The sequence below is a fragment of the Strix aluco genome, chromosome 3 (genome assembly GCF_031877795.1).
Source record: "Strix aluco isolate bStrAlu1 chromosome 3, bStrAlu1.hap1, whole genome shotgun sequence".
Taxonomy (NCBI): domain Eukaryota; kingdom Metazoa; phylum Chordata; class Aves; order Strigiformes; family Strigidae; genus Strix; species Strix aluco.
Window position 1 is genome coordinate 91,377,526 of NC_133933.1, and position 23,658 is coordinate 91,401,183.

The 23,658-nt window shown below is 42.0% G+C and overlaps 1 protein-coding gene across 2 annotated transcripts; it reads left to right on the forward strand.

Annotated features, from left to right (window-relative positions):
• Positions 1-1,198: 1,198 nt before the first annotated feature.
• Positions 1,199-21,864, forward strand: RRAGD (Ras related GTP binding D). Of its 2 annotated transcripts, none has more exons than XM_074819563.1 (7): positions 1,199-1,471; positions 8,695-8,990; positions 9,403-9,602; positions 10,586-10,700; positions 16,543-16,685; positions 18,504-18,652; positions 20,562-21,864. In XM_074819563.1, exons 1-7 carry the CDS (start codon positions 1,324-1,326, stop codon positions 20,711-20,713), a joined length of 1,203 nt encoding a protein of 400 aa, XP_074675664.1. In that variant the 5' UTR covers positions 1,199-1,323; the 3' UTR covers positions 20,714-21,864. The 2 variants fall into 2 exon arrangements, with proteins under 2 accessions (XP_074675664.1, XP_074675665.1); XM_074819564.1 differs by lacking the exon at positions 1,199-1,471 and adding an exon at positions 1,876-1,879.
• The last annotated feature ends 1,794 nt before the right edge of the window (positions 21,865-23,658 follow it).

A 23,658-nucleotide genomic window follows, 5' to 3' on the forward strand; every position in this document is an offset into this window, starting at 1 on the left:
TGACTCCAAACATAAGCCCAACCATTACACTGGTTGTGTAATGGGAGAACGGGACGGGAAGAAGTAGTAAGAGAGAAACAGAAAGAGAGGAAAATGTGCTGCTGGAGAATTGGGAACTCAGCTGCCAGTCACCACAGTGGGCAGCGTGGGATGACAGCCAGGGGCTAACACACATGCTCTGGTGCTTAGCTGGTACAAGACAACAAGAACAGCACTGGAGACTCCTGAGGAGGGGCCTGGCTGAGGGGCAGCAGGCCTGTCCTGGCGTGGATCTGGAGGAAGCAATGGCGGGCAGCTGGGTGCACCTCAGTCTTGCCAGGGGCTTCAAAATCCCATCCTCTTCTGAGAAGGTTTCACTACTATGGCTTTCTTTAGTCTTCCTGATTCAACCAAAGTATTATTTCTAAAATAATCTCTCTCACCCACACAGCAAAGATGTTGCCACCCACATTTAGGGCCTGGCTTAATGTCCTGGGCCTGGCCCTACGACGACAGGGTGGGCACGGCAAGGAGCACTGGGCAGGCCGCAGGCAGCACCGCTGACACCAGTCGTGCCCTGAGTGGGCACGGCGGGTCTGGGAGCTGAGCAGCACCGGGCAGGCACGGGCCCGAGTCCCGCGGGCTCCCGCGTGCTGAAGGCAGAGGCGTGTGAGGGGTGACGCAGGAGGGCCCCAAGAGCCCGCTTCTGGGCTCCGTGCAGGGCGAGGCTGCAGGACGGGGCTGACTTCGAGGCCCCCCGGGGTGGGGGCTACCTCAAATAAAAATGCCGGCGGTCATTTCGGTGCCGCGGACTGGCACCCCGCCCGCCGCCACCCCGCTCACCCACCCCGGCTCCCCGCACGCCTGAGGCAGCGTTCTGGGGGTGCCCCGCTCCCACGGGTGTCTTTAGGCCCGCGTAGGGCGCGGCGGGACAGCGGGGCTGGGGCGGGGGAGGCGGCGGCGGCGGCCGGCAGGCCCCGGGGCCCGCCTGTGAGCCGCGCAGCGCCCGGCTCTGCCTGCCGGCGGCGGGTACTAGCGGCGGGGCCGGGCCTGGGCGAGCGGCGGGCGCGGAGGCCCCGCCGGCCCGTGACCGGCCGCGTCAGGTGACGCGGGTCACGCCGCCGCCGCCTCCCCCGCCCGCCCGTTGCGCGCCCCGCCGGCAGGCTGCGCCGCGCGCTCCGCCGAGCGCCGTGCGGGGGAGGGGAGCGGCGGCGGCGGGGAGCGGCGGCGGCGAGGCACGGCGCCAGCGCGGCACCTGGGCCCCCCCGCGCCCGCGGCGAGGCGCGCCCCGAGGCCGCCCGGAGGCAGAGGGGCCCTCGGAGCCCCGCCGGGAGCGCGGCCGGCATGAGCCAGGTGCCGAGGAAGCTGCCGGAGGAGGAGGAGGGGGACGAGGAGGAGGAAGAGGAGGAGGAGATCGTGGGCTTGGCGGGCTACGCCGACGGGGCCGAGTCCTTCTCGGACGGGGACGCGGAGAGTGGCGGCGATGAGGCGTGTGAGTGCCATCCGCGGCATCGGCACCGGGGGCGGCGGGGAGAGGCGTCGCTGCCGCCGTGGGGCTGCGGGAGGCGGCGGCTGCTCCCGGAGAGAGCCGGGGGGGGCTGGCGCCGGCCTCGGAGGGGGCTGTGGGGCAGCGGCCGGCGGCGAGTGCGGGTGTGTGGGGTGAGGCGGGGCAGGGCCGGGCCGGGAGCTGCGGGTGAGGCGGGGCAGGGCCGGGCCGAGGTGAGGCAGGGACGGTGGTCGGCGGGAGGGCGGGACGGGGCCGCGGCCGCCGAGGTGGGGTCCGGCTGGCTGCGGGTGTGGGTGAGGGAGGAAGCAAGGCTCCCGGCGGGATGCGGGGCAGGGCCAGGGTGAGCGGGGCACGAAGGGAGCCAGGGACAGCGGTGCGGGTTTGATGAGGCGTGCGGAGGAAGGGCAGGCCTCGCTGGGGACGGGGGGGTGTCAGGAGGCCGGGCTCGGCCGGGGATGCTGCGGAGGTGGCCGTGGGAGGGGACCGGACGGGGACTGGGCGCTACCGTGGGGTCAGAGAGAGCGGGGAGCTCTGAGGCAGGAGCAGGACAAGGGCTGGCAGGTATCAGGGAGGGTTGGGGAAAAGGGAGGAGGCAAAAGGAGTGCAGCCAAAGTGTGTGTGTGGGGTAATCTCTTTTCAGTATTTTCCATGTCCGGGGTGAGAGTTACTAGTTATTAGTGGACACAGCCTGATGATGTGAGTTGAGCGTGCCAAGGAGGCGGGGGGTTGGGTGTCAGGCTATAAAAGGCAGCGACAACACACAAGCCTGTGTCCAGGGCTGCTCTGCAGCTGTGAATGTCAGTCCCCACGGTGGCAGGCTCCCCTCCAGGCTCCCCTCAGTGTCTGGTGTCCGTCTGTCTGTGCATGTGAGGACCCACGTTACTCGCTGCGGATCTGTCAGGATGGATGGTGATGCTCGGAAGGACAGGCTTACCAGGAAAAGCAGTCTCATTCAGGAAAAAAAGGCAATGCCAGCTCAGAGCCTGTTGCTTTCATTCAGAGCCTGAATTCATTCTTCTGAGACGTATTTGATAAAGGTGCTTGGAGAACTCTCAGTAGTATCTCAGGGCGAAAAAAGAATTGCTTTTTTATAAGAGCATAATAAAAGGCCACATGTTTTAAGGCTACTTTGATTATTAGCATGCAGAACTCTTCTCCTTAAAGGCCCAGTCTGCCATGGGAGGTATCATGTTGACTAATGCAGTTTTGGGGAGGGGGCGAACATCAGTGCTTCGAGTATAAGCCTTCATGATTAATGGCTGTGGGAATGCTAGGATGTAAGAGCTGTAGCTGAGACTAATTAAAGGCTTACTTGAAACTGCTAAATATTTGCTTTTATTGCGATGCAAAGAGAATATATTTTAGCATATTTCTTTAGTGCTAAACTAACTTGGCATTTTCTGTAGAGAAGTAATCCATATTCTGTCCTCACAGGAATTTATTTGGATATTTTTCAGTAGGAACTCTGTTAGACTACTAAAAATTTCGATTGCTTCTTTATGGTAACACCAAAATATTGTACTTAACAGAAAGAAATCTTTACATCCGGAATAGCAGAAGACAGTCCATGCAGAGACCTTTTTATGCAGGATTAACAAAGGGCCATTTTAACAGTCCAGATCCCCTGGCTTTCTGTTTCATTCTGAAGTCTCTGGAGAAAGAGGCATAGAGCATCTGTAATGGAGGGGGTTGGGATTTGGGTCTGTGTTTTGTGTATTTGACACTGGGCTGCAGGGCAAGGGGCTTCCCTTTTCCCAGTTCTTGTCCTCTTTATCTTCCTGAATCTGTACAGTAAGTAGTCCAAAATTCAGTGTCACAGCTTCCACTTTTCTACAAAGAAAGAATGGAAAGAGCAATACAAGGAGAACAGCTTCAGTGTGTGGCTGTTGAAAGTGAAGGGAGAAGCCAGGCTTAAAAGTAAAAACATAATTTATAGGCATACGGGAAATTTCAAAACTTCATATCGGTCATCTCTCACCCCATACTGGTTTCTTGTCTCCAGCCTGAATGTTGAAACCACGGCTCTTGTCCTCTTAATCTTTTTACTTTACACATGGGGTCATATTCAGAGACATTAAAGGACTTAGTTTATGTAAAGCCTAGTCATTTGTTTGATATATGCAATTAAAAAGTATTTAGAAGTGAGGAAACCCTCTGCAGAGTGTCCAAGGAAGTACCTTTAAAACATACTGCAGTGCCACACTTGTGGCAGAGTGGAACCAGGTCTTCTGGTTCTGAGTGTTTTCTTTAGCCACAAGAATTTCCTTCCACCAGGCATTTCTGCAGTGTTTACGAACCCACAGTAGCTGAACAGCTTTCTTGATTGCATATAAGCTTTTTCTGTTAACTCTCTAGGCTCCGGCCATCTGTTAGTGTTGAAGGTGTTCATTGTATGTGCTTTGTAAGGCTATTGACAGCACTCCAAAGTGCTGCAGATGTCACAGTCACAGAAGTACTGGAAATGCTATGAGATCAATGGGCTTGAAGGTACATGAGTGGAAGATTTGGGACTGCTAATTCTCCTTTACACAGAAAAGGTTAAAAATAATTGCATTGGTGGGAAAAAAAACCCCAAACTTATTAGCTGTATTAGTTTAAAACTAGACTAAGAGGCTTGTTACCTTACAGACGTTAACATGAGCAAAATAATTTCTTTTGGCTTGACATCACTTGAGCAGATGAACTGCAGTGCTGTATTTGGATGTTTGAAAACTGGTAAGATCTACAAATACACTTTCCAATGTGGCATCCCTATCACATATGCCTGTGAAGCACTGACAGTCACCTGCTTTGACAATTAATTGCAATTGATGTGGAATGCAGGATAGGCTTCAAAAACTATTTTGAACTATCAGTGAATGTCTCTAACAGCGTGAAGAAGATACTAGAGTATTCATTGTGTACTGTGCATCCTGGTGAGACAGGTCAGGACTACTATGTGCAGTTCCCAATTAACTCCTCTTAAGCTGGGCTCTTCTGCATGTTGCAACCCATGCGGATTGCACTCCGTAAGCAAGGACACAACTGCAATTACAGAAATTTTGTAAAGAATTGCATGCTTCTCTGTGGGGAAAGTGCTTTGGGGTTTAAGTTTAATTTGTGAAAGCTTCAAGGGATATGGCCTCTATGCAGTGTGACTTCTTTATGGCTGCTTAGAATGTTTGAAATATGAAGGAATGTTGATAGGCATTAGAAACTGGCCTTTTATAACATTTACACTTTGCAAAAGTGAACAAAGCAGGAAATGTGTTGCATCTCACAATAGGTAAAATTGTCTTTCCCATTACAGAACAGAGAAGAGTTTAGTGATCCTCTTAGGCATATTATGATCTCACTCAGTAACCTAGTCTGGGAAGTTGCAGTGATACATCTACTGGCATTTCTGTGGCAAATTAAAGAAGGAGTTGTCATGTACTCTGCAAAGGAATGTGGGCAGGCAGCACATCGTCCAATTCCTTTACATATAAGGTAATCTCTTAACTCTCTCTGAGAGGAAAGTGCTATAGCAGCCTTGCTATCTAGTCAGGTTTGGATGATACTCATTTACATTTCCCTGTCTTTGAACTGGCAGGTTTTCAAAAGCTAAATAACAGTCTTACTAGCTGTCATGGTTTAACCCCAGCTGGCAACTAAGCACCACCCAGCCGTTCGCTCACTCACCCCTGGTGGGATGAGGGAGAGAATCAGAAGGGTAAAAGTGAGAAAACTCGTGGGTTGAGATAAAGACAGTTTAATAGGTAAAGCAAAAGCTGCGCACACAAGCAAAGCAAAACAAGGAATTCATTCACCACTTCCCAGGGGCAGGCAGGTGTTCAGCCATCTCCAGGAAAGCAGGGCTCCATCACGTGTAACGGTTACTTGGGAAGACAAATGGCATCACTCTGAACGTCCCCCCCTTCCTCCTTCTTCCCCCAGCTTCATATGCTGCACATAATGCCATGTGGTCTGGGATATCCCTTGGGTCAGTTGGGGTCAGCTGTCCCAGCTGTGTCCCCTCCCAACTTCTTGTGCACCCCCAGCCCACTCACTGGTGGGGTGGGGTGAGAGGCAGAGGCGGCTTTGACTCTGTGTAAGCACTGCTCAGCAGTAAGGAAAACATCCCTGTGTTATCAACACTGTTGTTAGCACAAATCCAAAACGTAGCCCCATACTAGCTACTGTGAAGAAAATTAACTCTGTCCCAGCCAAAACCAGCACACTAGCAGAAGACCTAGTGTTCATTCCCATCAGTAACTCGATTTGCACTTGCAACTATATTTTTTTTAGTATGGCTTTAATATAAAGCAATTTCTTTCTACTTAAGTGTTACAGTCCACAAAAATCTAACAGCCTGTCATAATTTCATACAACAACAATGTAAACCCCAAAGTTATTTAAAATATTTTTTTAGATACATGTGCTTTTTTAGCCTTTTTCTTAAAGAAAAGTGAGTTACGTAGGTAGCCTGTCTTTTGGTTGTCTCATCACTGGTCAGAACTTTGGAAACTGCTGTCCACCTTCAACCAATTTGAACAAAAGATGTCTCAAAAATTACTAAGTTCCCACAAGGTTGATGCAAGCTGGCCTTCAGAAGAGAGGGGAGACCCAAATGAAAGTGTCCTCAGAGGGACAGGTGAGCAGATGTGTGCGTTCTCTGTGGCAGCAGCTGGCAAACCGCTGTGGACGTGTGTACAGTCTAGCCAACCAGCATGTGTTGAGCTCCAGGTCAGCCACGGCGTGTCATATCTGTTACTTGGAGGATATGTCATAAGACATATAGGGGGAAGTTGGTGTTACTGTGGTAGGGAGAGGAAGGGGACACAAAGTACAAATCCGTAGCAAATTAGACTTTGTAAGTTCTGTTGCGTACAGAGCAAATGGGAGTTCTTAAAATTTTTTTGAAACATGCAATAAAGCCTCAACCAGAAGACTGTTCTTTATATGCATTTATAAAGTATTTTATTCAAACTAGTTCTTGAAAAGCTTTGAATCAATTATTTTCCCTTCTGATGGCCAAAATGCAAATTGCATGATGTATGGATAAATGCACATTAATGAAATTGTGACTATACATTTGGCAGCTGTGGAAAATTTGTACGTTAGAGCAGAGAGTGGAGGAGACAGCATTAAATCCTGTACCTTTGGTTTGCTTTATTGACAAGACCGTACTCCCCAAACATAAAATATTGTTACATTGTCGTGGAGCAGAGGTTTATTATTCCTCTATAGGTGTGAAGTATTGTAGGCACATGTTTCTTGCAGCCACAGGAGGATACTGTCACTGTTGAGGCTGACAGGAAGAGTAGACCAGCATGTTGACTGCAGTTTATTACTTCCTAAATTTGTTCTCTGTAGACCAGCAGAAGTTGGCCATTGCTGCGTTAGAAGGATGAGATTCTTACAGAGGTACCTGTTGCTCTTCTGCTTGAAGGGGTTTCATCTTCACACTGCTCCAGCCTGGCAGTGTTTCATGTCTGATAATTGACAAGAGTGCAGTAAGTGGTAATGCCTGTCAAGGCCTTTCAAATGTATGTAAAATGAATAGGATCCCACCCATAATGAGTATTCAACTCCTGTCAGTCACTGTGGTGGCAGGGCCCACTCTGAGTGGCATAACCACTCAGGAGCCAGTAGATGGTGCCAAGGGGATGTTTTACGCTAACATCACAGGACCTTCAATTGAGAAGTCCTCATTCTAGGTAACTGAAGCTCAGAAGGCACAAACCAGCGTGAACAAGGTTCTGTGCCTGCTGGCAGGCACATCCTGCTCTTGTGTTTCTGAAAGTTGTGGATAAGGCTTGAGGAACACAAGAGGACAGATATGATCACCACCCCTAGGTGCAAAACATGCTCCTAGGCAAGGGATTCTTTCAAGCTTTCCATGGTTTTTGGCCCATAAGCCTATGTAATAAAATGACAGGTTCAAATTGTTGTTGATGAGGTTTCTTGTTTTGGATTTTTATACTTTTGGAGTAAAGTTGATCACTTAATGTATGCAGGGCATACGCAGGAAGGATGCATATGAACAAATGTGTGCCGGTTTTATGCAATACAAAATTTATCCCAGCAGAAAAAGAGAAAGAAATGCAATTGTGTTGTGCTCAGAATTATGTTGAATAGTCTGTACTGCAGTGGGTGGGAGAAAGTCTGCCTGATCGCTAGTGTGTTTAGCCTGTTGTCTGATCAGTTTTAAACCTGACCACTGTGTGCTGTGAGCCTTACTCTGCAGATTTAGCATTGACAGCTCAGTTTTTTGTGTTGCTTGTATTTGACGCTGCAGACAGGGTATCACAAAGGTGTTTGAAGGCTTTTTACATCTATGTGAACTACCGTTTTCAGCTCAGCACCAAAGAACATTTCCAAGTTATAGACCAACTAAATGCAGCAATTTAGACTGTTATAGGTGTTTTGATTAGAGATACCTGAAACTGAAGTTGGTGTGCTTACAGGTGTGGATAGCTATACATTCATGTCCTTACAGATGTAACAGTATAGTTTACTCCTTTATGCTAATATAACTGCATCAGCACTAGAAAATGTTTTGGTGGTACCAGTTTCAAACTGGGGTAGGTAACAATGAAATCACTGTGTTACCAGGCCTCTGTTTTGCAAATAGGCAGGAGATATGCTGTAATCTTATTTACTGGATAACAAACTTCTACAGATTGTCACACAGATTATTCAACAACAGGTGAAATTGTAACCACCTTAGAAAAGGACTCCTCGTGAGCTCAGTACTGTGTTGTAAGTCCCAGCATAGAGGAACTATGTGTTTGCTGAGTTGTCCTCTTCCTATAGCTCTAACACAAACTTACTCCTTTCTTCCAGAAGTGTGATGTAGCAGTCAATTGACAAGGGTATTTGTTACTGGGTTATATCCTTTTAAAGTTGGGTTAGAATGTGTGTGGTATAGTGTTAATTAGAGTAAAATTAAGTATTCTAGGGTGTCTCTGTGTGATAACACATTTTTCACATACAATCTCAGTGATCAAGCTTTTGCAGAGTCTTCTTTTACAGGTGAGGAGTAGGTTTTCTGGCAGTATATCCTAAGGGGCAAATAATTCAAGTTAAAATGCCTGCAGCACCGCTCCCTAAGCTTAAAAATTGGTAACATTTACATATATCCAAGTAAAAATGTCATGAAAATAAATGTCAAATGCATGTTATCTGACAGTTACTAATTATATTGCCATAGTATATTACTTTTCTTCTTGTGTGATTTTATTCAGTTTTGGATTTCAATGATCCCTTCAGTACTGAAGTTAAGCCAAGAATCCTGCTCATGGGATTGAGAAGAAGTGGGAAGTCTTCCATTCAGAAAGTTGTCTTTCACAAAATGTCGCCGAATGAGACTCTCTTCTTGGAGAGCACGAACAAGATCTGCAGAGAGGATGTTTCCAATAGCTCCTTTGTCAACTTTCAGATATGGGATTTTCCTGGGCAAATTGACTTCTTTGACCCTACATTTGACTATGAGATGATTTTCAGAGGCACTGGAGCACTGATATTTGTTATTGATTCTCAGGTAAAAAAAGGGGGTTTAAAGCAACCTCCTTCTTTTTTTTCTTTAGCAATAGACAAATTGATTGGAAAGCATAGATTTTTTTCAAAGCAAATAGATGACTTAACTTACATCACAAACACACATTAAAAGAAAGTCATTAAAACTTGAAGAGCTGCTTGGTTATTTTTAATCTCTCTCTGCAGTGTGTTCAAAAGTTAACTAACTTGCTTTAACATCTCAAGGTTCTTGCTCAGATTCCTAAGTGCTGACAGCATGAGAGCACATGATGGATGTAGGCTCAGACTTCTGCTTATAAGAAATAAAAAAAAATAAGCTCTTGTTGAACTGTAGCATTATCTGAAAGTATCATAAAATGTTATATATATTTTTAAGAACTTTCCCACAGTTGTAGCTTTTCTTTTTCCTTCATTAGGATGATTATATGGAAGCATTAGCTCGGCTGCATCTTACTGTGACCAGAGCCTATAAAGTGAATCCAGATATCAACTTTGAAATCTTTATCCATAAAGTGGATGGTTTATCTGATGATCACAAGATTGAAACGCAAAGAGATATTCACCAGAGGGCAAATGATGACCTTGCAGATGCTGGATTGGAGAAGATTCACCTCAGGTGAGAAAAGCTGCTGTGCAGAGAATCCTAAAGAGGAGAGCACCTTATTTGACAAGTTACCATTTTCTGTTTTCTTGAAGTAGCAGGCAACAAGCTTTTGATATATGAAGGAAAAGGATAATCCGAGACACTGCATTTGACCTGAGCCAAACAAAGTATCTTATTTCTGATTGCTGTCTTGGAGGGAAAGATGGAGAGGAGATGTGCTTAAATACAGATGACAGATACTCCAGAGTCTTACCAGTTTTTGCTGCAGCTGCTGTCTTAATAAGTTGCTTGGACAGTGGCAGCAACCAGTAGAGCTCCAGTCAGTAGAGTGTATATGACACCTACATCACTTTTGCCTTCTTTGAAACCTCACAGCCTCACAGTCCCCTCCCAATCACTAGTCCTCACTGCTGCAGCCTGCTTGGAGCCACTTGGGAAGACAGGTGCTGTATCTTTGCCTTGTGTCTGCTGATAAAGCAGATTATTGTAGCAAATAATGAAAACTAGTGGACTTCTGCAGATGGGAACTAGAGGATATCAAGTTGTCATGTCTTTCTTGGCACTTAAAGCCAAGTGCAAATATATTAAAAAGAGACCTGTTCCATGAACATGCCAGCTCTTCAGAGCTCTTAACAGCTTGACTGCATCATTGCATTGGTAAATGTGTCCGCAGCTCTCAAAAAGTTAGATCACAACAGACATACCCAGTAATATTCCTCTCCTGCAATTTGAAAAATACTTTCTTAAGAATGACAAGGTGGGAGTTGCATCATTAAGTTCTACATCGAGGTCTAGACTGCACTGTCTAGGGTTTTTTTGTATAGAGATGAATTCCTGTGCTTCAATCATAACATGTGACTTTTGATCACAAGGGGTAATTGCGTAAGTGTAGGCGCTTGCTGTTTGACAATATTTCGTTTCACTCATATTATGAAAGGTACCGTCATGTTCACAGTATGTGGCTAAAAGGAAAATGTGGTGACGTTTTTTTCCAGCTTTTATCTGACAAGCATATATGATCATTCTATATTTGAAGCGTTTAGCAAAGTGGTACAGAAACTGATTCCACAGCTCCCAACACTGGAAAACCTGCTTAACATCTTTATTTCAGTAAGTACTTGTTATATACTTTGTCTGTAGATCCAGCTGTGTCCAACATGCATGTTCAGATACTCTGTTTGCTGCCTTCTGAGAGATCATGAGCAATGTGAACTCTCAGAGAAATTATCAAAACTTAGTTGAAGTGCACCCACCTGCATTGCTTGGCCTCACCTCCCGAAACAGTGTTGCTGAGCTGCTGAGATACTCGTAGTGTTTCCTGAATCACATAAAGTGGGTTAGCAGCCATCACGTTCGTGCTCATATGTTAATCTGAATGTTGCAAAGGTCTGTGCTGCATGCATTTGTTTAAGTAGTACTTAAAATTTGTGTAAAAACATTCTTAAAGGAACATCATCTAGTCTGACCTCTTATGTAGGGCTGACTGTAGTGCTTCCTAGAATTAATTCTACTTTGTATCGAAGTTTAACCCGCTTAAGAAGATCTTCTCTTGTCTTGAAATTTTTAGAGGTAGAGTCCATCACAACTTTCACAGCTTCCATAGTTACTCCTAAGGCCAATTACAGAGCTTTGTATATCTGGTGGCTTGTTATCACTGTGGAGGTAATTGCTTGCTCCACTGTTCCTGTATGTGTGATCCCTTCCTCTCCTTTGTACTGGTTCTGACACGCACCTGTTCCCTCATGGAGTCACTGTGACACACACACTAATGCACTGTTTAATTTAGTTAAAAGCAGGTCATGGAGGAGTCCAGCATGCTCTTGTTTTGGCACAAGATAAAAGATGGGAACATGTGGCCATGAGCAAAGGGGAACACAGTGAGTAGGCTGTGAAAAGGGGGAACTCCCTGTTTTGGTGGTGGTGAAGTCAGGTCATAGCAGCTCCTGAAACTGCATCCTTTCTCACAGTATTCTAATTTTGCACCTTGCATCTAGCATTAATTTGTCAAGCTTCAGTTTCTAAGCAAGGTATTTTGTTGTGCCTTTTTGTGATTTTAAAGTAATGAAATTATTTAATATCATTCAACACCCTGTAAAATAAAATTAGACTTCACAGTTTCTCAGTGTAGGGTGTGAAAATGGAGAGAGAGAAAAGTTGGATGTGTTGCTGAAAGGGAGAGCTAGGATTAGAGGAAGGTCTTTCTAAAACTTGTTCTCTTACTATTAGGCAACAAATGATGCTACTTCATAATGAATGGTTTGTTGCAAAGATCTGTTTCTACCAAAATGGCTAGACCAGTTACCATCCAGTCTTGAAGTCCACTTAGGACAGAAAGGTAATGAAGGAGTGGTGACAACAGTTCTGGAACAATTAGATATTGAATATGTTACACAGTCTTGAAGAGAAAGTTGTCTGAATAATAGTCCTCCTTGTGCTAGAGTCACCCCAATCACTCATTGTGAGTGTGATCTCTGCATGGGGTCTCCTACTGTTTGGAGTTGGTGAAAAATTTCCGCCAAACCACCAGATGAATTGAGCACGAGCTGCTTCCCAAATGACTGCTGACAGTTGCTTGTGTGTCTGGAACACCCAGAAGACAGTTCCAATAATATCTAGAATATCAGATGTAATTTGTAAGGAAGAACAAGTCTTCAAATGAATGGGAAATCCAAAAAAGTGAGAGAGGTACGCTATTTCCCCTATTCAGTAGGGGAAACATTCTCAGACTGTTTCTTAGCTCCAAATAGAGCAAAATCCAGTTTTTTAATGACCTAGAGCAAGATGTAGCTGCATCTATGTCCTCAGCATGCTTGCTGTCAGTTTTTATGAGTACCTTCTGTATGTAGACAGGAGACTCAGAATAACTCTTATTTGCAACCACAGGAAGACTAAACATCATTCTCCAGCATAGAATTCGTTAGCAGGTGCCGCTTTACTTCAGCGACCTAGTGACAACAAATCTTGACATGGATTTTGGTCATGCCTTACCTCAGAAAGCCAGTGTGCTGGATATCGAAGTGTGGGTGTATTGGTGTTCTAGTTTGGGTTTTGCAGCAATATTCATGAGGATTTGCTTTCATTTATGCCATGAAGAGTTCCAACATGAAAAGCTGATGATTACAAAAATAGATCTGTGATCGCTCTTAAGTTCACAGCAGGTTTTTGCCTAACTTTATAGTGCTACAGTGTGTTAGCTTGTATGTTTGAAGAACCATCAGTGTGATAACACTGCTTCTATGTTCTTTAATGTAACTGCTTGTAAAGCGTAAAAGAACAGTTAGTTTGGCATTCAAAACCTGTGTAAATCTTACCTGACTAACACTCTATCAGCTTCATATAAAGGATGTCTGTTTTTTAATTACAGTGGCCTTACCAAGCAATCAAGTTGTGTGACACAGAAATGTGGATTTTCGTTTTAGGGTTGTTGGGGGGTTTTTGAGGGATGTGGAAAAGTATGTGTTAAAAACAAACAATGAGTTAACATGGTAAAAAAAAACCCCTAAGTACAGTTTTGTTTATTTAATGATTTAAATTTCATAATCTGTAAATTCAAATGTAGTACTTAAAATTCATTCACTAAATTTGCTGTTTGCTGCAAGGCCTGTTTAAATAACTGTCCAAAATTCATTCCTAACTGTAAGTGACTGGTGATATCCTGTAAGTTCTTTTAAAAATTACTTTTTAGGGCCAAATTCTGGCTTACTTTTCATACTTTCAAGAAGGGAAAAGATAGGCCCGTTTACCTAACCTAGGAATTGGAATGGGTTTGGTAAAACTGGTAGTATTACTCCATTTAAAGAATAGAAACTGCCTTCTACTTTATCAAATTCAGTATAGTTGAGAAACATGGTCTGAATTTCAACTACCTCATGGTTTTTACCTATCCGAAACAAAATCTCGTATACTCATTGCAGAAGATTTTTCGCAATGATTCTCTTGGTTCAGATTAGCCATGGAATATTCTTTCATCAATTCAGAGTGCTTGATAGAGCTTCTAGCACATGCTGCATCTAGGGTTGTGTCAAAGATGACTGTTGTTTATTCTGGCCTTGCTCTCATTGACATCAGTGGAGGCATTTTATTCAGTTGCACAAGGCAGCTGTTGGCCTTTGTTTTTCTCATAAGGAACCCTCCTGCTCTAGTAACAGAAACAGCTGATTTCTTATTGTCACTTTTCCTGACAGAGCACTAATGATATAATGTCTCTTTGAATAGTATTTTTTATTCACCGTTTCCTGATTTTTTTAATGACTTGTAATTATTGTTTGTACTGGTATTTTTTTCCTTGAGCACTTTCATCACAAACATTCTGGCAAATCCTTTGCTTTTTCAGTTAAAGTTGTACTAAAAGCCCTGGCAAATGAAATCTGTGAAGTCATGCGGGTACAATTTAGTGGTTACTACTCCTGGCCGTCCATCCTACCCTTTCACCAAGGTTTCTGTCACCATACAGAGTTTGACAGAAGCAAATATGTGCCAGTTTCTCAGCAAGTCCTACCACTACTGTGTTAGTTTCAACTGAAAACAAGCATGGTTTAAGTTAAGACACCAAGCTCTGCCCTTACCAGCAAGCATGACTGCTGTCATGACAAACATCTCAAGATGGAAACCTTTTAAACTGTCACTGCAAGTACAGGAAGGCTGCAGCAGTTGGAGTTCTGAGATAGAAAAATCACTTCTCATTGTTAAATGTTATTATATTGTCACTGGCATCTTAATAATTTAAAGTACATCTTACCTGTACAGCTGAAATTATCACTATGTCTCTCTTTATATAATACAAAATTCTATAATCAACTCCTGATGAATGACACTACAGGGCTTGAGTTCCAACTTCTTTGGTCAAAAATTACTTGTATTTTCAAATATGTATTTTGGCAATGAATTACAGCTGTATACTTACATGATATTTACAGGTCAATCTTGTGATTAGTTTTATTTGACAGCATCTGTTGAAGTATGTGAGGTGCTGTCAAAATTATTATTTAAAAATTACGGAACTATCACATGTGGCCAGAATAACCAAAATAAATATGTATACATTTTTGTTCTTAGTGCTCAAAGAACATAGACCCATAGAGCCATGTAGGCTGAAAGGGACCTTTAGAGGTCAGCTCCTGCTCAGAGTCAGGCCCGTTAGAGCAGGTTGCTCATGGCTGGGTCCAGTCCCACTTTTGTGTATCTCCAAGGATGGAACCTCTACAACTGCTCAGGTCAGCATGCTCCCAGTGCTTCACCACTCTCACGCTATTTTTTTTTCCTTGTATCAAGTCAGAATTCCAGCTTGTGCCTTTTGCCTCTTGTCCTTCAACACTGTAGCTCTGAGAAGGGTTTGGCTCTGTCTTTACACCCTTAAATTAGGTATTTGTAGATAGCAATGAGCCTTCTCTTGTTCAGGCTGAACAAAACTAGTTCTCTGAGACTCTTCTTGTACATCGTGTGCTTCAGCCCATGTATCTAAGGTATCCACAGTGTATACTGTGTTTTGAATATTTCTCTTATTAATGAATTACTGAAATGTGCCACTCGTAAAGTCTTTTTCGTAATGAAATGCAAGAAGTTCACCACTATACTCTGTTATTATTGATGGGTGTTTCCAGCCTTAATTCTGTGTGTGATGGTGGCAGAATTAAGCTGCTTTAAGTAGAAAATGGCCTAAAATATTACTGGCCATTGTTCAATAGCATACCTAGGGTTGAAATTTTTCTAGCGATTTTGGGAAATCTGAAGTGTTGACTAAAGGTGACTTTAGTCTCTTAACTATGTGTTAAATGGTTGACTTAAGAAAGAAGAAGAAAAAGGAAAAGTTCTGTAACTGCAAAGGAAGCTGAAGCCATTAAAACTTGTTAGGGGTTTTCAGTGTGTTTTTTTGGTAGTTACAAAACTGCTGTGGCAGCAGTCTCAAACCATATTAAAAAGGGAAGCCCATATATGGAGAAAATTTGGTTTGATGGGAGAAAGTTGCTTCTCTTCCTTGTATAGGTGAATTCTGAAGCATATTTTATAGCTTCAGCTTTAGCAATGCTGGGAAATTGCCCTTTGTGTTCATGCTGAGATAGCTGCCCGGGTGCAATCCCTTGATATCAGCAAGCAACGCTACTATTTTCAGTTAAACAGTACACATTTTTTTCCTCTATTTTTTTCCAGGAAGCAGAGCCTTATGGCAGTTTACCTTATCTATACAAAGAGTATGAGCTAGCATTCCTGGCTGGCCTCTGAGAGCTGTGAATATGATACATCTCTAGTATGGAGAGAGTCTTAATCAGCTTGGCAGGATGACAGGAACATAGCTGTCATCACATTAGCAAGCCTTAGCATTATAAACATGGCTTTAACCACCAATGCTACATGAAAACTGAAAGAGCACCATCAAATGACTGGTCTTTCTCCTGTGATCCTAAAAGATGTTCTAAGGAACCAGACAGTAAAACAGCTACAGACCCTGATGAGACAATTTCTCAGTTTCCTTGAGCAGTTATTTCCTGAACACTACTGCCTTGTTTGTCCATCAACTTCTTATTTTCCTTGTTTCTACCTTCTTACGTGTCCAGCTAGAATAACTTTCAATTACAGCTCTCTTTTCATGTCCATTGTTACAACCAAGAACCCAAAAGCTTGATCTTGGAAGATTGTTTTCCCCCCCTGCATTTTCCGCTGAAAATAAATGTAATCCTTCCAGATGTTTTCCAGAGAGGGGAAGTTTGTGAGTGTAACTTGGAGTTATGGCTGCTCAGAGGTAGAAACCGTTGGAAGGTCTGTGAGCATCACAGTTTGCTACAAATACAACAGTGCTGTATGTACAGTTCTTTCAAAATGACCTTGATTGTGGTTTAACTTTCACTTCTTGCAGCCTAGCTTTTTGTGTAACAGGCAAATAGGGGAACAAAAAAGCTTGGTATTAATTTGAAGATATGGCTTCCATTTTATTTCTCTTTCTTATTTTCTTAAATAGAATTCTGGGATTGAAAAAGCATTTTTATTTGATGTAGTCAGTAAGATCTATATTGCAACGGACAGTACTCCAGTGGATATGCAAACTTACGAGCTCTGCTGTGATATGATAGATGTTGTGATTGACATTTCTTGTATATATGGGTAAGTAAATTGTTAATGTTTTTCATAAAACTGTGTACCTAGAATCTGAATGGCCTCAAAATTAGAATGATGTGGGTATAAACAATAAATGAGAATGTGTAATTTGCTGGAGCAATTTGTCAGGACAGGGGAGGAGGAGGAAACGGCTGGGCTCTGAGGTACAGATCCCCTGCCAGCAACAAGCGCTGTTCCCTGCCCAGCCTCTTTTGTGAACGCCTTCCTCTTTCTATGCTAGTAATTTTATTTGAAGGAAGGAGTGGAAAGTAACCAACTACAATAAAAAGAAACATTATCTTTTTGTTCCCCAGGGACGAATTCAACAGAAGGATGTTTCCCATTTGAAAAAAAGGTGGTGGGGCCATACTTAGTTTTGTTTACTTTAATAGCTAGTGGCCTCTACTGGCCTCAGAGGGCTGCTTCACTCTTGCTTCACTTCTCTGTTAGTCCTCCTTTCCCTACATGACCTTTGTGGGTTTTTTTCAGTTTTCCCTCCTTATACATTAGCAACTGGAGATCTCCTGGGGTAGCATGTACATCTTCTTGGCAAGTTATGTCTTAAGTGGCTTGGCCCTTGGCCAGCTATTCCTGGGAAAGGCAGGTGCATATTAAGAATTAGTGCACTAAGATGCATGGATTATGAGGCTAAGCCACAGCATGCTTAGAGTGTGGTAGTCTTTGGCAGCCTTGCATTCTTACCCGTTAATAGACTCTTGGAGAAGGTACAGGGGAGAATACTGGTGCAGATGTGCAAGAAGCATTAGAACTTCAAAATTATAACAAATTGTTGAATACCTTTCTAAAATTTCTGAAGTTTGTTTATTCTACTGTATGTTTCAGATTTTGGAGTCAGTCACTTCAGTAACTGTACAAGAACTTGTGTTTTACAGAGGTATACAATAGGGGATGCTGATTCTGTGGCATTTTAGTTTTGTACAGAGAAAGATGCTGCTATGTAGTTCAAATGACTATGAATTTAATTATTACCTGTACAACACCACTTGTGGGGCATTCTATTCACAAAATGTCACTCTGCCACTGTCTTTGTATAACCATTTAGCATTTATCACCAGAAATCTGCTTGCCGTGTTTTTAGGTATAGACTAAAGATATAATATTACAATTCATTTCTTGTCCTCTGTTCCTGGAGCATCTGTGGAACTTTCTACCTTAATATATTATTGATACTAATTTTTCTGGGAGATTGGTGATAACTATCCATTGAACAAAATCTACATGTGCATTCAGGAATGAGGGAAAAATTACAAAGTACAAAACTAACACAGTGATCATCATGACACATCATCTGTGAAGGAGAAATCTCTTCTTGTGATATGATGTTGCAAAAACCAACATCTCATGAGGAAAGTCTCATGGCTTAAACTGTCAGTCAGCTGCCACTGCTCAGGCAAGGTTACTGGATTTGGAATTACCAGTGCAGACTTACTGGTTCACATGTTTTAGATAAAGTCATAATATAGTGCATTGATGAAAAGAAAACACAACCTTGTGGTAAATGGTTGGTAATTTGGAGGGAAAAATGGAGAAACAAAGCTCAGTTCAGATACTTGGCAATCAAACAATCTTATTTCTAGCCCCAGATCTAAGATTTGGTGTGTGATTGGGTAAATTATTTAATCTCTATGTCGTCTTAGTTTACATACTGTGTAGTTTGAAGAAGAGTCTCCCTGAAAGGTTAAAATGAAAATTTCATGAAGTTTGAGATTATCTGGTGAAAGAACCAATGTGGGAGTACTTATGTTAGCTCATCTGGTGGTTTATCTTTTCTTGTTTATTTGTTTGTTTGATATTGCCCTTTAGGCTTAAAGACGATGGCACTGGAACTCCTTATGACAAAGAATCAATGGCAATCATAAAACTGAACAATACAACTGTCCTTTATTTAAAAGAGGTGACAAAATTCCTTGCTCTTGTTTGTTTTGTCAGAGAAGAAAGCTTTGAGAGAAAAGGTATTTTTCCCTTTTCTATTACTGCATTACTTTTTGCGAGTTAATGAATAACTATGGTTGTCATTAGCTGATAACAGTCTCTAGCTTTATCACAAATATTAAAGGTAAGTACAGCTTGATAGAGCTTACATAACATGTTTAAAGGCATGAAGTATTTGTGCTGGCATTAAGATAAGATGAAATCCTAAATGTATTTGACAACTTTCTGATACGAAAGCATATGAAAGTTTACATCCAGTGCAGTAAAGCTTCCATCTGCAACAGTAGAATGTGTCAGTTTATCTTGGCTAACATCGATTTGTACCTGTTGGCGCCAGCATACGCATTTGGAACAGCTTGTGTGCCATAACCAAGGGAAAATTATTGAAACTAGCTGATAGAAAGAAATATGTTCTTGCTTTTCTCATCTTTGCAAGGAGGCTTTTGAAAAGCTGCGTATTTGGGACCTGGGTGGCTTTGATATTTTGTAGTTGAAGTGCATAAAATTTCTTGGTTATCTCTCTGACCCTGGTGATGGTCAATACTGAAAGCTTAGTTCATGATCGCTCTGCTTGCTGGCATGATGTCCACTGAGTTACCGGTCTAGTGAGATGCCCCAGAACTGAGCAGTGGAAGAATGAGGAGTCATCTGGGCTTGTGTCCTTATCTTGTGATACTAATTCACCAGTCAATGTAGGTGTGTTTGTGAATGCAGTACTCATACCATGTCTGCTGGGCTATTTGACAGGCTATTTAGCTTTTATTTTGTAGAACTTGAACTGGTTGAATTTCTCTCTCATACCCATACGGGCTTTATTATCTGTGAATGTTAGTTGCAGTCACTTTCTTAAGCTCTAAGCCTAAGAAGTGTTACTTCAACATCCCTAACAGCACTGTTTCAGAAAAGACACCATGTTAAATAAACACCCATTAGGGTTTATCCACAACTGTGTCAGGTTGTTGTGTCTTCGTAGTTTAGGATGCTTTGTGCTGTAGCCTGTACTCTAACAGTACAGTTCTGGTATTGTAATGCAGATTAGCTTTTGGTGCCTGGTGACTTTGTATTTTGTCTGAACTCTAGGGAGAGGGAAAATAATTTCTGGGGAAAAAAATCAAAGTGTAATACGGTGGATTTAAACCCCTTAAAATATGTATCATCTCCTGTTATGGAAATTGAAGTGGAAAACACTGCAGTATTTGAGTTAAGAAAGCTTATGGCATTAACCTTGAATGAGGTCATAAGCTCCATACCAAAATTCTCAAATTGTATTGCAGTATTACACAATGGTAGCACCCAGTAAGTCTTCCAATTGACTACCAATATGGCTTTACAGCTTTTCTGTGGGATCATATTCAGCCCACTCACATGGTAATGTTATCTGCCTATTATGTATGTATGTAATCTAACAGAATGTCTACTGTGTTATTTTTCAATTACAATGTAAGATGAAGTATAGATGGCTGTTACTTGGTAATATTTCTATCAAGTATCCATTTCAAAGCTTATGCATTGACAAAAAATGAAAATTCTTTGATTACTAGATGCTACTTGTTTTTATCACAGTTACTCTGTAAAACAAATTTATATAATGAAATATTGTAATTTTTCTTGTAGTATACTGAGCACTTCTTCAAAGCTCTTTATTAAGTTAAAGCTTTGTTATCTGCCAATGAGCTTCTATTTGTTTTCTTTTAAGACTAAAAAGTCTATTTAATGTTGGACATAGTATGAAGCTATAATGCTTACTGAATTATTTGTATTTATAAAACATGCTTTTGCTTAGCACAAAAAGAATGCCTGGTAAATTCACTGATTATGACCTCCAGAGATAGTGTCGCATTTCACTAAATGTAGAATAAAAGCAATTTTTTCATTACCTAATTTGTATAAATGTCTTAATTAATATGGAAAACATTTCTGTCTCTGTAGGATTAATAGACTACAATTTCCATTGTTTCCGAAAAGCCATACAAGAAGTATTTGAAGTGAGAATGAAAGTAGTAAGATCTCGAAAACATCAAAGCCACATGCAGAAGAATAAAAGACCCACTCCCAATGGAACACCAAGAATGCCACTGTAACTGAGGTTGTCTGGCAATGTGGCAAGCAAAGTTTTTGTGAAGTTGATGTGACTTCAGCATCTCATTGCACTGAGTGAAGAGGAAAACAAATGGGACTGATGTATTATATGAATTTCCCTGAATGTTCAGAAAGCACTGTTTAAATATTTTTATCCAATCGGTTTTTTTCATATAGTGAGCACTTTGAGCAAAATGTTGTATATATAAGCATTGAGGTGAACACTTGTAAGAATTTTCTTAATATATGCTGTAAACCTTTTTCATGCCATATTAAGAAAAAGCAGCTGTGACAGAAATACTGGGTACATAATTTGCACTTTTTCATGTTTTCCTTGTGGAGTTGGACTTTGATAAACTTAGTTTTTATGGTGATTTTGATGCATGGTGTCAGGTAAAGTGTATGCTGTAGTTTATTTACCTGCTACAATCAAATTGGTTAGTAAACAATTAAGAAAACTTGGTACAATGCCTTTTAAAATTTGTGACAGCTAATACCTAACATTCATACAGATCTAATTTCGTATATTTTTCAATTTGTAAACTGAAGAATAATTTTGAAGTATTACAGCAATAAGCACCTTACCAGGGATCATAACTGGTAGGTAAATATTAGCTTTTATAAAACAGGCTTTTGGCCAGATTTCATCTGGAGTTCTCCATAACACTGGTCATACCCTCTGATGGGTCTGTTTTTATTATTTACCTCAGCATATACCACTAAAATACCTTTCTATAAAGATAATTGTTTTGTAAAATGGCTCTATGTTGCACTGGTATTTTTATAAGGCTTCAGAGGAGGGTGTGTTACCCGAAAGGTTGAATTTACATTGCTAAGTTTATTTTGAGAGCCTGCGCATCTACAGCTGGCACAGTGAAGAATCTGTATGTATTTCCATCCTGATGTTCTGGTGTACTGATAGGAAGTCCTAAAGATGTGAGCATTGGATTGTGATTCCCTCTAATAGGGGTACGTCTGTGATTGAAATCAAGAAGAGACCATTAAAATGAGGACTGGACAATCTACCTGCTGTAGTAATCAGCGTACTTCACTAATTTTTATTTTAATATTGAACATGAGCAGACTTACCACAGGATCAGCCAGGACAGCAGAGCACTCTCAAACCTAAAAAGAAGTAAAACTTACTTTCTGAGTTCTGTATTCACTGGTTTTGTTTAATTAATGATACAAAATTATAGTTTCTAGTCGGAAGAGCAACTTTTTTCCCAGTCCTGATGCAACTCAATTGCATGCACAGTCCAGTGGTGTTGTCGGCAGCTCTTGGGAGTAGGAAGAGCTTGACCTGAATGGGAGAGGCAGCTTGCTGTACACCAGAAACAGGTAAGGGGAGCTGTACCTCACTCATTCATAACTAATCTGCCCCTAGCTGAGAGAGCTCTGGAGACAGACAGGAAGATGGAATTGTAAAGTTTTCTTTTAGCCAAGGTAAGGCATAATGCTGCATGTGTATCAGTGCGCTAAGAGCGCCCAGTGTTTATTGGCTTCTGTTTAGCAAGGAGGGGTTTAAAGTCTAAATTCAGTTGCGGTTTGAATGCAGATGCAGAGTTTCTGTATGCTATATATTGACATATCTTGAAGCTCGAGTAATATACTGAATATGTGAGCTGGGAGAGCCACTTGGCATGAATGCAAAGGCTTTCTCCACAAACATCTGCCAAAAGGGAGACCAGTAGTTTCCAAGCCCTTTACTGCTGCCTGATGCATGTGACTTACCATTTTGGAACGAACTGGCTCTTTTGGCATGAGTCTATTGAATATAGGTGGAGTTCTTAGAAAATGGTGCTAGTCAGTAGATGGAGCTCAGCTCCTTCAAGACTCACTTGATAAGTAATGCAGTTCTAGGTGCTCAGGAAGGTGACAAACATTGAGAATAGCAGAAAGTACTGGTCCTGGTGCTAGCGTGAAGGATAATTGACAGTAGCTGTAATCAAAGCAGAACCCTTCAAAAATACAGAGAGTTGAAATTCCTTTCAGTACTGTCACGACCTGTCATCTTAGGTGAGGGCAGCTCTTCTGACCAACGCCTCAAAGTAACGCAAATCTGTCTTCAGAGTTCACCAAAGCAGTGGTGGGCAACAGCCACCTTTTGACAGCTCTCCAGTCCACAGGACTTTCATTGAAGGGCTGCCATAATTTCTGGCCACACATTTGTCTTTCACTTGTTTGAGATCCACCATTGGCTCACAATCTCTTCAATCCCTTCACTCCTTCAGGTATAGGTGACTGTGGGACAAAGAACACCTACCAGACTGAACCAGACACTTTTTTATAAATTAAATAAAGTATCATACTGGCTATGGTATGAATCATAACTAAAGAATGTAGTTTCCATATATTTGGCCTGAGTTCTGTGTGGTCATGCATACCCTTGTATTTAGAGACTATTAACTTAAGACCATGAAGTTAGCTTTTGGTAGTCCCCTCCAGAATTTGTCATAGACTATGCTGCATAGTTTAGCGAAGGTGACTTTAACTAACATACAAAATTTCGAATTGGATGTTATCAGAATAAGCATGATTTTTATAAGATTACTTATGTTTCAAATATGTTTAATTATAAAATTGAAAGAATGTTACAAATGTATTAGTTTTACTGTTTAACTTTGGTATTTTCAGTTTAGGTGATGACTCTCATGTTTCACTTTTGAGTAATCGTCTTCTAATTAGTACCTCAGATTTTCATGTTCTAGCTAAAGTGAATGAGCGCTGAGTGAGGCATGAAGGTTGGGTTTTTTTAAAGAACATGTTATTTAAAATCTCTTGATTTTTCTTTTAAATTTTCTTGAGATTCTAGTTTTTATTTTAAAGGGATGAAATACCCCATATGCTACAAGAGCCAACTCTGACAAGGCAGCACTGAGATACCTTTTATAAAATTAGAAGCTGTGCAGGAAGTAATCACTTCCCAAATAGTGCAGTATTTTCA

Bases quoted from the DNA above. Each gene is read 5' to 3' on its own strand.
- RRAGD (XM_074819563.1), top strand. From the start codon at position 1,324: ATGAGCCAGGTGCCGAGGAAGCTGCCGGAGGAGGAGGAGGGGGACGAG. The intron at 8,991-9,402 runs GTAAAAAAAGGG...TTCCTTCATTAG, and splicing joins TATTTGTTATTGATTCTCAG to GATGATTATATGGAAGCATT. The intron at 10,701-16,542 runs GTAAGTACTTGT...TTTCTTAAATAG, and splicing joins TGCTTAACATCTTTATTTCA to AATTCTGGGATTGAAAAAGC.